Source organism: Toxorhynchites rutilus, chromosome 1, assembly GCF_029784135.1.
Source record: "Toxorhynchites rutilus septentrionalis strain SRP chromosome 1, ASM2978413v1, whole genome shotgun sequence".
NCBI classification, from domain to species: domain Eukaryota; kingdom Metazoa; phylum Arthropoda; class Insecta; order Diptera; family Culicidae; genus Toxorhynchites; species Toxorhynchites rutilus.
The window spans coordinates 86,471,281-86,487,085 of NC_073744.1; the positions used below are offsets into that span (position 1 = coordinate 86,471,281).

Below are 15,805 nucleotides of genomic sequence, written 5' to 3' on the forward strand. Positions count from 1 at the left end.
GTATTCCTCAAAGGAGTAACCGGTCTTGATTAATCAGAGCGAAAGTACTCATGAAACAAGGGTTCGAATGGTCCCCAGTACATTGATGAAATCTTGTTTAAGATTTTTTGCCATTTCTGTGGAAGCTGCTATCATCTTGCCACTTTCTTGTGGAGCGTTTTTTTTTGAATATCGTGCAAAATATCTTAGTTCATTCCAGCCATGACGTCGACCATCTCACCGCCACTCAGAAAGGGAGGGGTGAAACATGAAAAATGTGGAAAAAGAAGAAAAAAAGTTTAGCGGCTGGCTTATGGATAAAAGTTTTTCCCCCCGTACCGAAAAATCAGCTACTTTCAGGCTTTGCTGCATACATTCCATAGAACTTGCGCTCGAGATGAACTGTCAAAAGGCAGCATTTCAGGATCCCCATTAAAGCCGCCACCGGGTAAGGGCAAGGTAGCGAATGGAACGGAAGAAAAATGGTCATAGCTGCAAACTGAGGAAAAGTGAAATGTGGTGAAAGACGAAAAAAGTTAAAGTTGGAAATAATTTGCTGATTGACTTTTTGGCGTCAGCATGGTGTAGGGCATGACTCTTCTGTCCCCACATAACGGTTTTTTTTTCGAATAGTTTAGTAATACTTGTTTGAGCTGTAAGTGCTATCGATCAAGAGTACATAAAAAATCTACCGCGGAATACTAAAATGTTTGATAAATGAACAATTAACCCACTTTTTAGTACGCTCCAATTCACAGCCATCCTCAGTGCACCCATGACGGTGGAGTGACGCTCGTCCTTGCTGTATATTGACCATGAGGATGTGGTGCCGTGGCCTGGTTCGGCGTCGCGGCTATTGCACTAATGGTCGAGTCCTGGGAGTTAGAACTGTTAGTCGGCGTGTATGTGCTGTTGTTTGACATTGGAAAGTTAAAATCGAGAGATCCTTCCATACTCAGTTCGTGTTTTATCACCTGCAATGATCAAGGAATAGCATTAGGCGAATTGTGAATAAGAAAACCCTCTTCTAGAAGCCTCACTTCATCAACGTTGCACTCTAGTCCTCCGGGAAAAGACTCCAGGTTGATGTTTATGTCGTCTATATTGGTTTGACTGTTCAGAGCTTCCATGAATTGACCCATTAGCGTCTGTGGGGTGTTGTCTAGAATGATAAAATTGGTATAGCTTAGTTCCATAAAGACATGATACAGATTCATAGAACAAATAGCAAATAAAAGAATGCAATTAAAATTGTAAAAAAACACCAATTTGGCATATTTTAACTGAACATTTTAGCCAACTAAAAATCATTAGAACCCAAACTGCACTCGTCGAGGTCGATTAGAAAACATTTTTCTCAAAAAAAAACTGGCTTCAATTTGATATATCTTCAATTTGCTTCAATTTGATATGTCGATTATCTGAATTAATTGGTCCAGTAATTCAAATGTTATGAATTTTTGAAAAAAGTATTTTTTTTAAGGGAAAAGTTAATTTTTTGGGTCATCTGTTAAATTTGAAAAATCATAATTTAAAAACAAAAAAAAACAACTCTCTGATTTTCATATATTTTATGTTAAAACCCCCAGCTATCAATAAAAAAAATATAGCGCTCTTGATCTCGAAACCATGTAACAATAAAAAAAAACAAATACAATCAATAATTACGAAAACAAAATCCATTTTTTTCAGAGGCCTAATTTTTTTTAAGCAGACAATTTGATTTGTCTTCAATTTCAATTCCTTTTTCACGAAAATATTATCCAATATATCCAGATTGACTTTCATAAAGTGCAAAGAAATATTAATCATAAATTTTACATTTTTACATCGACTAAATAGCAACGTATTCTGGCTCTGTCATTGAGGAATGTTGTTCAACGATTCAGTTGAAACCATTCGAACGACCCTAATATCGTCTAAAGTGTCGTTTCATTTTTAACTTAATTCTTGGGAAAAGATTAAAGGTGAAAACGACAGACGATTTAGGACACAAACGCGCTTTCGAACCAAAGATTGACGCATTATCAGAGATGTGCATCATTGTGTAGAAGAGCCCAATTTTGCGGATTGTGACATTCGAATTTGATGGGTGCTTAGAAAAGCCTATCCTTTGTTCCATGTTAAAATGTTAAACCACATTAAACAACAACGTCTTTCTGGAAGACACCTATCAGTTTTTCCTATTTTTTCTTATTTTTATTTTTTTAGTACATATGATGAAAACTGCTAGGTGTACCGATAATTTTCTTCGGTTTTACAGCAGATGGCGTAACTTTATTAATATTCCAGTGAATTAAAATTTCCAGACATTCGTTGGAAAGACTGTCATTGCGCGTCATTTTCAGTATATGTCAAAAAGCTGAAGCGTAAACAACATAGTTTTTTGCCACTTCGAATATGTCGAATTTCGTACCAACGAGAGTGTTTTGCGGAGAGTGTTACTTCATTACTTCAATATGAAGAAAAAAGCTGCGGAAATGGGACATTGGGTGCCGTATGAATTGAAGCGTCGAGAAGCACGAGAAGTCGAACGCCGTTTTTTCACGTGTGAACAACTGGGTTTTTTTTGTATCGAATCATTACTGGCGACGAAAAGTGGGTCCATTACGACAATCCTAAACGCCGGGCAACGTATGGATATCCCGTCCATGCATCAACATCGACGGCCGCGCAGAATATTCACGGCCAGAAGGTTATGCTGTCTATTTGGTGGGGCCAGCTGGGTGTGGTGTACTATGAGCTGCTAAACCGACTGAAACCACGACGGGGAACCTCTACCGACGACAATTGATGCGTTTGAGCCGTGCACTAAATGAAAAACGGCCACAATACGAGCAGAGACAAGTTATTCTGCAGCCCGACAATGCTCAGCCGCATGTCGCGAAACCGCTCACAACATACTTGGAAACGCTGAAATGGGAGGTTCTATCCCACCCGCCGTATTCTCCAGACATTGCTCCGTCCGATTACTTAATTCGATTAATTTTGATGAAGTCAAAAATTGGATCGATTCGTGGTTAGCCGACAAACCGGCCGATTATTTCCGCCAAAGGATCCGTGAATTGCCGGAAAGATGGGAAAAAGTTGTGACTAGCGATGGGCAATACTTTGAATATTAAATTTGTAACAATTTTTGCAGAATAAAGCATGATTTATGAAAAAAAAGAATAAACATACCGGTACGCCTATTACATAGAATAACAATTTTCATAATCATATGACCATATGAATTTGAATTGCGATTAAAAGGGTTATATGAGTTTTTGAAAACTTATAAAACTCCAATGCTTTGTGAAATTGAACCCTTTGAGAAAAGTAATATTAAACATGGCATATACATGCGATTCTACATGAAAAACTATATATCACGTTTTATCCTAGGAGTAACCGTTCTCGAGATGTAAACATTTTTTCTAGTGAAATTTCAATACGATGTCGGCACCTCAGTCGTTATTTCCAGCAGCAATATACAATTTATAATGTTTCACGAACATGATTTTAATCATATAAATAAATTGGTTATAAAAATGGAATGTGTTGGTAAGCCCAAAACCCGAGAAGGGAATCGTTCAATTTGAGCTGTCCTTATTCATAATCTGCTTCACACCAGCGACAGCTTCACGAGTTGGTCGATTGATTTTTATTTCAGTTTCAGAGACTTCAGACTTCAAAGTTCAAAGGCCACTTTAAAGATCAATGAGTGTTTCTGGGATGAATTCTCGATCATTCGCTGAGTAAGCAAACACGTAATCATTTGGAGACCTCTCATCGTGAATCGCGACGATAATTATTTAATACCTTGATATTCCACATTTAGTTTTCGTGGCATAGTCCTTCCCATTCTGCGCGGCGAATGACGCAATCGAACCGTACATTGGTTCACGCAGTCGCCATCCACAAAGATTGGCGGTTCGTCATGCAAATCAAACTTCTGGACAACGCATGGAAGCAAATGTATAGCAAAGGTTTAAAGGTTTAAAATATAAGTTTAAAATATATGATAAAATCTACACTGAGTGCCTGAACATTATCAAATTGAGCCAAACAAATGTACGGTCCAAAAAGTATGCACGTATTGTTACGGAATTTACGGGTACTCTCTGTGTGAACACATTGATAGTTAGGAGATGAATTCGTAGGTGCAGAAAAAGGAAGACGTTAATAAAAGTCAGTCGATTATTGAATAGTAAACGAAGCTACACGTATTTTACTCCGTCGTAGAAAGATCCGTAAAACGTGTTATATTCCCAACTTCAGTATTCGGTTCTGTCTGTGGACACACAGGTTATTAAAACCTGTGATTGAAGATACCAAAAACCAATCAATGCTGTAACATTGGTGTCAGAAGTGGGGTATAGTCATCCTCATAATATCGAAATTGGTTATGTCATTGCCTACTACCAATGCACCTTCCGTAAGTAATCTGGATGTTCAGCATGCTGGTGCCGAAGGTGACATCCATAAAGCTTTAGAAGTAATGTTCACCGAGAAGCAAAAGAGGAATGACGAGGACAGAAGGAATCTTATACAGAAGTTCGAGGAACTTAATGCGTCGGGTTCTTCATCAGTCAATGATTTGCGAAAAGAAGTGAACGAACAGTCGCAGGAGTACGGAGTGGAATTGGATCACCTGCGGAATCAAATGAATGCATTGTCAGCATTGAAAGATTTCAGTTTAGCGTTGAACACTATGCAATTCACCGGGAATCCGATAGGCCAAAGCTCCCTTCAGCTCACTCGGCGTGAAAGAGTCCCTCATTTTTATGCAAATACTTCAACAATGCCGGGCTTCAGTGGCAACTTTCAAACTGGCTGTGATCAAACAGCCGAGCATAGAGAAATCACGGATGCATTAGAACCACAACACCATCACATGTAAAAATTACTCCGGAGTCCGGACATATACTATGGAAGTAAAAATTGATTTGATTACGTTATATCGTTCGAGATGGGAGCCGATATCAATGGATGGTCTATGGAGCTTCGAGCGAAATACTAGCCGCGGTGCTGAGAGGTCCTGCTCTCGAGGTTCTCCGAAATATCGCACCAGAGATTCGCAACGATTATTCTGTTCTTAAATATTCTCTAAACCAATGCTTCGGAGATGAGTTCCGAAGAGGATCGCATCATGCACAGCTGCGGTCAAGGCAACAGCAACGATGTGAAGACATCATGACCTACTCCGATGCTGACAAAAGACTTGCATCTACGGCTTACCATAATTGTCCTAATGATGTTCGCGATTTAATTGCTCTCAATAATTTTATTGACAATCATTTTATTGATTTATCTTGCTTCAATTACCATGGAAGGAAAACCGTGCGAAGAAATTGTTGATAGTGGAGCAGCAAAAACTCTCATTAGTCGAAATTTCTATGAGAAACTAAGACAAATGAACACAAGTGTTAACAAAAAGTACATACGGACCATATCTGGACAATAAATACCAGTTTTGGCAGAAACCACAGTAACTTTCGAATGTTGACCACAAAGCTTGGATCGTTGACCTTCCAGAGGACTGTATCCTAGGGAGAGATTTCTTGGCCAAAGATACGTGTAAAATGGATTTCGTGCGAGGAACGTTGCAATTCCCGGAGACTGGATCAATTCCGCTGACGCGATACGGCATAGAGGAAAGATCCTTCCCAGCTTCCCAGTAACGTGGAAATCCCAGCCAACTGCGAATTCTTTGCTCCTGCTAATTGTGTTGTGGATCAGAGTCCACAAACACTCATGGTCGAAGGAAACATAGATAACTCAGAACTCATCATCGCGAGGACGATTTCGGATGCTGCACAAGAATTTGGATGCTGAATAGTTCAACGTCTCCTTTCATTTTAAAAGCCGGAACAATTGTCGGCGAGTGCTACTACCGTAATTCAACCCTCAAGGAATTAGGGTATTCGTCAGAATATTTTTGTCGGGCCCCCCAAGCACCTTACTGCACTTTTCACTGCGTCAAGCGGTAAACTTGATTCAGATCAAAAATTAAGACTAGCAAATCTTTTAGAAGAATATCAGGATGTCTCTAGGAATCGCGTGGAATTATCAAGCCCTCCCAAAGCCCTTGATGCTCACCAGTCGTTTTGGTGAAAAAGAAAGACGGATCAACCAGATTTTGTGTCGATTATCGTAAGCTGAACGATTTGACTATAAAAGATTCTTATTCTCTTGCCTGGATTGATCTCACCCAAGAGGCCTTGAATGGATCACGATGGTTTTCGACGGTAGACATGCAGAGTGGCTTTCGGCAGGTTCCATTAGATGAGGCAGACCAAAATATAACTGCTTTTTCCACCGGCAAGGATCCATGGAAATTTAGCGTAAGGTTTACATTAAAAAAATGGACAAAAATTCGCAATTTTTCATGGGTTTACCTTCACATGCACTGACGAAATTACCCATGCAGCATCAACCATAGTAACTCATGAGTCCCATGAGCAGAAAAAATTGACAGCTCTATAGTTGAACTTTAACCGTGATGGTGGAAACAGTGAAGCTACTCCGTTCAGAAGTGTGCGCGTTTAAAGAAAGGTACCCCGCCGCGTCGAAAACGGCCATCGTACGGCACTTTGTGGACGCCGGATACGCGAGTTTCGGCACCTACAACATCTTGGTACTGTTGAACAACAATCAGAGCATCGAAAGAAAGCCCGGTTCCGGACGGCCGACGACCCTGAGCGACAAGAAGCTCCAAAGGGTGCTGAAGAGGAAGATCGAGAGAAAAGTTGCTACATCACTGCGTGCGCTTGGCCGGGAGGTCGGTGCAACCGGCCAAACAGTGAAAAAGTACCTGGCGAACATAGACATACATGTCAGGAAGCGGAGCTCCCGTCCGCTAGTCTCGGAGCTGCAGGCAATGACGCAGCGGCGAATCGCAACGTGGCGGTGGTGATGGACGACGAGACCTACCACACCCTGGATGGCAACGACTGGGCACTTCGTCTTTAACTTCCCCCACGAAAGAAGTGAGCTCCGAAGTGAAGTTTATTTCACACGCCAAGTTCCTCAAGAAGGTGGCTGAAAATCAGCGTCAAGGCCTTCTTTAGCTGGCCGTGAATGGAGAAATTTATAGTACGAAGTGCTTGTCGGAAGTTTCGTCGTTCATCAAAAATACCATAAGGGCGAAGACGCGGTGTTCTGGCCGGATCTGGTGTCGACCCACTACTCGAAGCGATCGTTAGAGGAGTTGGAGCGGTTGAATATCGATGTGGTACCCAGGTCGGCGAACCTGCCCAACGTCCCCCAACTGCGTCCCATCGAGAATTTCTGGGCAAAACTGAAGCGTAAGATCTACTTCAACAATTTTGTAGCGAAATTCAAGAAGGAATTGATAAATAAAACGAAGAAAGAACTCGAAAACATGCCTACACGCATGTTTTCGTCCGCCATGGCGAATTTAACTACCGAAAGGCCGCTCGCAAGGGCGTAGATTTTGTTTGCAAGTAAACTAATATAATTACCTTCCATGGGGAATTTATCAAACTCAATTATCTGTATTAATTTTTTCTTTCACTATCCGAAAAAAGTCCATTTTTGAAATGCAAATGTTATTGCCCTTCGGTTTATGTAATAGTCCGGCCACCTTAGAACGTCTCATGGATCTGGTGCTAGAAGGACTCCCTCGGACGATTTGCTTGGTTACTTGGACGACTTAATTGTACACTCAGAAAACTTCGAAGTTCACCTTGAAAACTTGGCTGCAATCTTTAAGGGGCTGCGTATGCTAATCTGAAGCTGAATCCAAATCAGTGTGCTTTGCTTGAGCACACGGTGAGATTCCTAGGACATACTGCTTTACAATGGCGGCTTACAATGAAGGACGGAACTTATCTGCAGTTCAATTAGCCTGCGTCGATTTAAAACTAGTTGTTGGATTGTGGAGGCAGGACACCGACCGAAAGCGGAGGATATTGCTGGGCTTTCTTCCGGACTTCGACCCTGATCTGATGATCTGATGATCTTGATCTTCAGATTTTCAGATTGATCGATGAGTTGTACCGAAAACATTGTAACATATACAACGGTTTGGCTGGTGGCCATTATGGTTTCAATAAAACTACATCGAAGGTTAAAGAAAAGTTCTATTGGCCTGGAATGTCTCGTGATATTAAATTATGGTGCATGTAGTGTACAGTTTGTGCGGCTAGGAAAGGTCCTCCAAAACGATTGCGATGAAATTTAGAACCATCACTTGTCGAGGAACCGTTTGGAAGACTTGGTACACTCAGAGTTCCAATCAAATCGACTTGGATGTTGGGCAGCTTGTTTGGTTGTACAATCCAAAGCGCGGTGTGGGTAGATCTTCAAAGCTTCAGTTAAACTGGAAAGGTCCTTATCAAATCGATAGGAAGTTGAACAAGTTAATCTTCGAGATTCGACGGGAAAGAAGTGATAGAAAAATTATTCGCATTGCTCGCCTTGCACCCTGTTCTTCAACGAGATAACTTGTCGGGACGAACAAGCCCTGAGGACAGAGCTGTGTTATGAAATTTACGGGTACTCTCTGTGTGAACACATTGATAGTTAGGATATGAATTCGGAGGTACAGAAAAAGAAATACTTTAATAAAAGTCAATCGATTATTGAATACTAAACGAAGCTACACGTATTCTACTCCGTCGTAGAAAGATCCGTAAAACGAGGTATATTCTCAACTTCAGTATTCGGTTCTGTCTGTGGACATACAGGTTATTTAACATGTGATTGAAGATGCCGAAAACCAATCAATTCTGTAACAGAATGTTGATCTTTTTTAATTTGAAAATTGAATGGCCTAACAGGTGATTTACTCAAACCTCTTCAATTCAATTCAATTTAATTCGAAAAGTGTTTCATTTAATTACTGGTTGTTATCGATCGCGTATATACGGTCCAAAAAATCGGAAGAAAAATTCGAAATAATTTAAAGCAAAATATCAAATTTGGACGAGACGAACTGCGCCGGTTCTACTAGTAAAAATTAAAAAAAATGGTGCTAATTTTCCAAATGTTTTCAACGAGCACGAATCTGAAATTATATCATCGTTACTTGACGAGATATCAATATCTAAAGCGTGAAATCGGAAGAAACGATACATTTCTTTCCCTTCATCCTAATTATTAGCGAATATAAACTTACCGCTCTGAGGCGCAGTGACCATACCGCAGACGGTGTTGGGCGTCAAGGGGGGACTCGTGGAAGGCGTTCGCTGTATCACACGGGCTCCCACCAGCATGGCGTAATCTGGCGATGGTTCACTGTGCGGATACGATGGCGACATTCCAGTTCCTGAAGCGGGCGACATGCTCTGAAGAGATGGAGAGATGCAATGACAAGTGTGAATCGATCATTTCTGCAGTTTTATGAAACGAGCTATACTCTTACCTCACGGGTATTATTTTGCAGCATGCAGGTGCACTGTTGCAGGCGGTGGATAGGACACTGGTTCTGGAAACCGAACGGCTGAGCCACAGTCGCATGCAGGGAGTACGGCTGCGGTGGTTGATATGGCGGCGGAGGTTGATTATGGATCGAAGTTTGACTGAATCTGTTCCAGAAGTATGGTCAGAAGAGAGGAAATACACTTTGATAATAGCAACATTGATTGAGCTACGAACGCGTTTCGCTATTAATGAATTCAACATGCAGATGTAAATAATTAATCAAAAGCATCAAAGGAGTGACAGTTATATTTTACGTTCGAGAAACTGTGAATAAAGTTAAGTCTTCATGCTTGTATAATCTTCAAAAACTAACCTACTTTCGGTTGCATTTAGTAAAAAGCTACATCAAAAACACTGCCAGAGAAGCAAAAAAAGTAAATAATCTAGAAACAAAATAAATCCAGTCAACCTGCAGGTTTTGCGATTAGACCCTTCTTCATCGTTTGAATTTAGAGAAATGATATTGTTTCGTTAGTTTCGCAGTTACACTGAGCGATACGGATGATTGATGAGTGAGTCACACTTTTGCTTTTGCTATACTGACCCTTTGAAGAAATCAGTCTGCTGTAGAGTGAGTTCATCTGCTAGTGATCCAGCCAACTGGTCTAACTGCGTCTGCCCCTGTGCATTGAGCTCTGGTTCCACTGTTTGGCTGGCGTCCGGATTGTCTGATAGTTCCGCCAGGTCTGGCGGGTAGGTCCATGTGTTTTCGATGCCCACTATTGACTGGATTGGACTTAAGCGACCACAAGAACTCGCATTCGACGAGGCACGTTGCCGGAAATCGGGGGACAGTTGAAAGGTACCACTAATAATAGTAAAAACATGTAAATCATAAAATCACAAACGAAACAAAAATATGACCCGAAATTCAGAGCAGCAAATCTAGTGTTTAAAAAATTCATTCACGAAACCATGGGAAAAAAATCTACCGAGTACATCGAAAGCAGAACTGTGGTCACTGTGACTTAGCTTAGATACATACCTATGCAGCGGACTTTCGGGGAACGAATCCAGATTTTCACTAACACTACTGCTTGGGGAGGGGGTAGCATCGTTCAGAGGGTTGGCTGTAACGAAACCATATTAAGTGTATCGTAGATACTGTTCACTTTCAGGGAAATTTAATCGGAATAACTCAAGATAATGGTATTAAATATTTGTGAAACAGTAGAAATACTTTCGCATACTGAAAATTATATTAGCAACAGACAACAAGTGTATGAATTGCGGTGCGTATTTTCGCTGGGAAGTACTCACTTGCCAACCCAAGAGCCGCCTGCTGTCGGATCGCTTCGACCCGTTTTCTCGTCCTGCCCCGTCGTTTCTCATACTTGGATGTCTCCATCGAGGCGGCTCTCCGGCGGACCGATTTGCCGGGCTTCGCATCCGGATTCAGCATCCACCAGGACGATTTACCGGTTCCTTCATTCTGTACTCGCATGAAACGATTGTGCAGTGATAGATTGTGTCTGATTGAATTCTGCAATGGAGGAGAAGAGACCGAAAAAAGACGAAAGATGAAAATTTATCGCAGAAGCCAGCACAGAAAGAAAAATGAATAAATTACAAATAAATAATCGATGACGAGAAAACCTCACAGAGATAAACTATCGGTGGGGTGACTAATTTCACATAATATGTATAGAACTTTTAGGGAAGCCCTCTAGATGCTCTGTCCATGGGACGTTTCTTTTCCCATTCCATCGAGCCCCTCTAGAGGCGGTGGTTTCAGTTAGCCGTTTCAGTGCGATTTTATCTTTGTCACTTTTGGAGAGAGTGGCGTTCGGTCCTGCCGAAGGACACAGTCGCATTGTATGGGAATGAGCTAAGATATATGGTTGAGAAAAAGATTTTTGTCATCTCTCTGTAACCTACAGTGCTAGAAATATTTATGAGCCTGTTTCGATCACTGACGTGTGTAATTGTATCAGAAGTTGTGTTTGTATTTATTGTAGTTTATTTGTTAGATGGAATCTTTTATCGTTAGTTTTACCAGAGCTGTGTTTAAGTTTGCCTGTTCTAGATTGAATAGTGCTCAGTTGAAGAGGTTATTCATCTTGATAACGAAATTCTTTTCTTCTTAAATGATAAAATCTTCTTGGAAACACCGTTATCCGAACTACAATTCACAAGGTTATCCGTTTCGTGGTTTGAAATTTACGTATTTGAACGCTGCTCAACTCACAGTGAGTCATAGTCATAATTTTCTACCGATAGATAATCGTTTTAAAAATTCTACACAGTTAAATAGTTACAGAGTTAGTTAAATAGTTCACCAGCTTTCTTTAATATGAAATCATAACGAGGGTGGCCGATTTACACTGTGACCATATGGTTAGAAAAAAGGTTTCTAAATTTCACTTTTTGTGCACCATAATAAATTCATTAGAATTTTTTTCGGATCATGAAACACTACTTTACAATGAAGACTTTTGAATGAAAAATAGGCTAAATCTCAATTCATGTAAGTGATTTTTTTCCTTTTTCCAAATCACGAAACGGATAACCCAGTGCCATTTCTTCCATTTCGTGTTTTATGAAAGAGAGCAATTATCTGCATGTGTCGTCCACACAGTGTGTCCAGATTATACGACCGAACAAACCAAACTAGCTTGCACAAATTACTGGAACAGCATTTTACTGCATCTATAATTCCATTCTATGCGCAGCAAAAGCAGCACAAAGAAGAACCTCATCGATAAGATCCAGAAGTTATTGCTAAAAGTTTACCGAATGAAGCATATTACATTATCGATGGGTTGCGATGTCCACGCCGAGAGTCTCGGATGGAAATGTAATGTCTTTTTGGGTGAGAATATCTTGTGTGTGGGAGCTGTTTCCATCTTTCCGTACAATTTCATTTTCTCGAATCGCCGTTTCTATATGAATATCATGCATCCATATGGACAATAAAGGACAACATTCAATTTAGTTAAGTAACCAATAATTGCCAAAGTTTTCCGATTTCACCTTACATATCTTTCGAAGTTTCTCCTAACTTTTGCCTTCATTCTTCATTAACTCGATTACTCTTTCATTTTAATAATTGAAATAGTTTTTAAAGCAGTAGGGCGAGCAAACATAAAAAAGAGATTGGATGCGATCGATTGCTTCTCACGGCTCAATCAGATCAGTATTATATGTTTCCGCTACAAATCCATCGTGGTTCGCAACCAAAAAAAAAAACACACAGAATTTAGCGTAGTCGATTCCTTTTTTTGTCTAGCCCTACACAGCCCTACAAACGAAGGCGGAGACACCGCGAACGTTGAAGGAGACTAAAAGTGGTATTAATGGACGGGCATTAAACATACGTACGAGCTTTTCCAGTCGATTTGCCCAGAAAATTAAAATTTAAAGCTTCTGGGGGCCGTGCCATCGTTTCCAACGAGGACAAAAAAGAGTGTGGGCAACCGTTCAATTTTTTGTTTCTCGACCATATCCTACGTGTAACGAGTTAAATAAGATATCAGCGGCGGTATCCTTTATTTCTGTGCAGTGGAAAACAATCGATGTTCGATAATAGAAAAATTATGCCTAGGCAATTTGGGTATTTTAGTAGATTTGGCATACATGATGGCAATATTTTGGTGCTGTTATAGAGTGTCGTATAGAGTGCCTTACAGAATGAACAAAACAGTATACTACAATGGACTGCAACAAAATTTTCTCGTGTTGTAGACCGTTTCCGAAAAACGGTAAGAAACGTTCATCTAAAAAACGTTTCTTAACCGTGTCAGTGATTGAAAAACTTAAGTTATTGGGATGCAATATACTTTTAAATACATCTTTAAAAATTTACGGATCATGCTTTTTATCTCTACATAGAGATAAGGAAGATTCTTCGACTGACAAACGATGTTTGAATCTGAGTAGCTTTTTATAAATATACAGAGGTAACTTGGAGATACATGACTTCAGGTACAATATAGGCATAACGTAAACAAGTTAATCATTTTTGTACAACACGATAATATGTTAAAAGTTTGTATTAACATAAAAAAATGTTTTTTAAATATCGCTATGTTCCATATTTCCCTACATGTTTTCAAATGTTTTCCAACGTAACTTCTAAACATATATTCTTACCATAATAATATATTTGGAAAAGTTGTAGGGAGTTATAAGCAAATTCATAAAATTTCATAAACATGACAGTACAACACGACAAACGTATTAGGAGGGACTATTTTCTTTAAAAAAAATAATTAGAAATATTTTTTTAAATATCTCGAGAATGGTTGCTTACGCCAACGCCTGGATTACACCTTTCGGGAACATATTGGGGTACAAATTGAAATTCGAAAATCGAGCACATCGTGAAAATTATCCAATTTCAATCGTTTGTTGCTCAGTCATTTCATGATGGATTGATGAAATTCATGAGTCAATCTATTTCGGCACTCCATAACAATTTTTTATATTGAATAAATTAAAATATGTCATGAAACTAACTATCGAACAATTAAAACATCTCAACCCCTATACTAACGGAAATACCCACTTCTTCTTCTTCTTATATGGCACTAACGTTCCTAGAGGAACTCCGCCGTCTCAACGTAGTATTACTTGCGTCATTTTCATTAGTACTTAGTTGATATTTCTATGCCAAATAACACGCCCTGAATGCATTCTGAGTGGCAAGCTCTAGAATACGCGTGACCACAGTGCAAGTCAGAGGAGATTTCTTTGAAGAAAAATTTCCTCGACCAGAACGGGAATCGAATTCGAACCCCCGGCATGTTAGGTTTGACGCTAACCACTCGGCCACGGGAGCACATTGAAATACCCACTTCTGATTGGTCGAAATTGACGAAACATGCGGCGGTTCCCTAACAGAAACATCAAAACCAAGCTGCCTGGGGGAAATCGGCATTGCAAATACATGAAAGTGAGGGGAACTTTTGTTCCTACCGAAATGTGTTTCCTAACAGAGACATCAAAACCAAGGTGCCCGGGGTAAATCGGCATTGCAAATATACATGAAAGTAAGGGAAACATTTGTTCCTACCGAAATGTGTTTCCTAAGAGAGACATCAAAAGTAAGCTGTCTGGTGGAAATCGGCATTACAAATACATAGTAAGGGGAGCTTTTGTTCCCACCGGAATGTGTTCCCTAACAGAGACATCAAAAGCAAGCTGCCCGGGGGAAATCAGCATTTCAAATATATGTAAGTCGGAGGCATTTTATCTTGCAAATAAGGTGAGTGATACGATCAATTCTAGTAAATAAAATTTAAATTTGCAACTTTAATATTCGTTACTTCGTAAAATTTCTCATCAATTACCGATCGTGTATTGTGAAAAATTTAGCACAAGTGTAAGTGTAAAATTGTGTATGGTAGCAGTTGTGTTAAAAATGACTTGATATATGAAACGATTTATTCCAATTTTCATAAAAGAAAACCAAGGTGTGTTCCGCACAGTGCAAGTCGGAGGAAATTTCTTTGACGAAAAATTCCCCCGACCAGAACGGGAATCGAACCCGAACACCCGGCATGTTAGTTATGACGCTAACCACTCGGCCACGGGAGCACATTCGTTCGGTTTAAGCTGTCTGTTTTGCTGTGTTCATTTTCACTCATCTTATATTACATTGGTGAGTTTTTTCTCCTTTCTTTCATCCATACATAACACAGGAGGCATCTCGTCGAGGGTCACAGAGGGCAGTTTTCATCATATATCATTCCACTTCGGCATATTCTATATGATACGCATCATCCAACGACTATTTACCATATTTCTGTCATCATTACTGTCATTATCACTCGGTAAACACTGGTGGAGTGAGTAAACAATACCCAACAACCAAACAAAACGGCCCTTTTCAAGACCACCAAAACATTATCAAAGAGTTTAACGATGTAATTCTTCAAACATATCCAAAATTAACAGATAACCTAACGGAATCCTACGTCAATTATGCGGTCGTGTCTCAGACACAACCCTCCTGTAACTTTTTGTTTTAAATCACATCAGGATTCATAAAAAAATCATAAAAATTCGATGTTCCTCAAAGTTCGTCAAAAGTAGTTTTATCATCTTGGACTCATTTTTTGAATTTTCAACATGACTATTTTGCATGATAAAAAAATCTACATATTTTAAATATTGCAAGGTAAAGTATTTTCGTAAATAGAAAGAAGAGTGCTATTTTTTTCTCAGTGTAAATTTGTTCACGTTTGAACATCAACGCTCTATAAATCTTTCTAAAACACTATTTCGATACGACTCATAGTTTTTCAGATATAAATTATCAAAGATTTCTCTTACTAAAATCAATACGCCCTATTGAAAACTGTGGAAAACTCATATTTCCTCAAAACCAAACGGAATACACACTTTGTCTTGAATCAAATATCATTCGTCGATTTCATTTGGTATTGCCCATATC

General features: G+C 39.7%; 1 protein-coding gene across 2 annotated transcripts in view; it reads right to left on the reverse strand.

Moving 5' to 3' along the window:
• The window catches only part of LOC129772878 (forkhead box protein O), a 217,191-nt gene that overhangs the window by 40,704 nt on the left and 160,682 nt on the right, over positions 1 to 15,805 (reverse strand). For both annotated transcript variants that reach the window (XM_055776415.1, XM_055776410.1), the window contains 7 exons: positions 10,669 to 10,891; positions 10,394 to 10,478; positions 9,953 to 10,216; positions 9,350 to 9,512; positions 9,104 to 9,272; positions 1,020 to 1,141; positions 714 to 953 (listed from right to left, as the gene is read on the reverse strand). In XM_055776415.1, coding sequence (XP_055632390.1) covers positions 744 to 953; positions 1,020 to 1,141; positions 9,104 to 9,272; positions 9,350 to 9,512; positions 9,953 to 10,216; positions 10,394 to 10,478; positions 10,669 to 10,891 — 1,236 coding nt within the window. In that variant the 3' untranslated portion in view covers positions 714 to 743. The remainder of the gene's footprint in view (positions 1 to 713; positions 954 to 1,019; positions 1,142 to 9,103; positions 9,273 to 9,349; positions 9,513 to 9,952; positions 10,217 to 10,393; positions 10,479 to 10,668; positions 10,892 to 15,805) is intronic.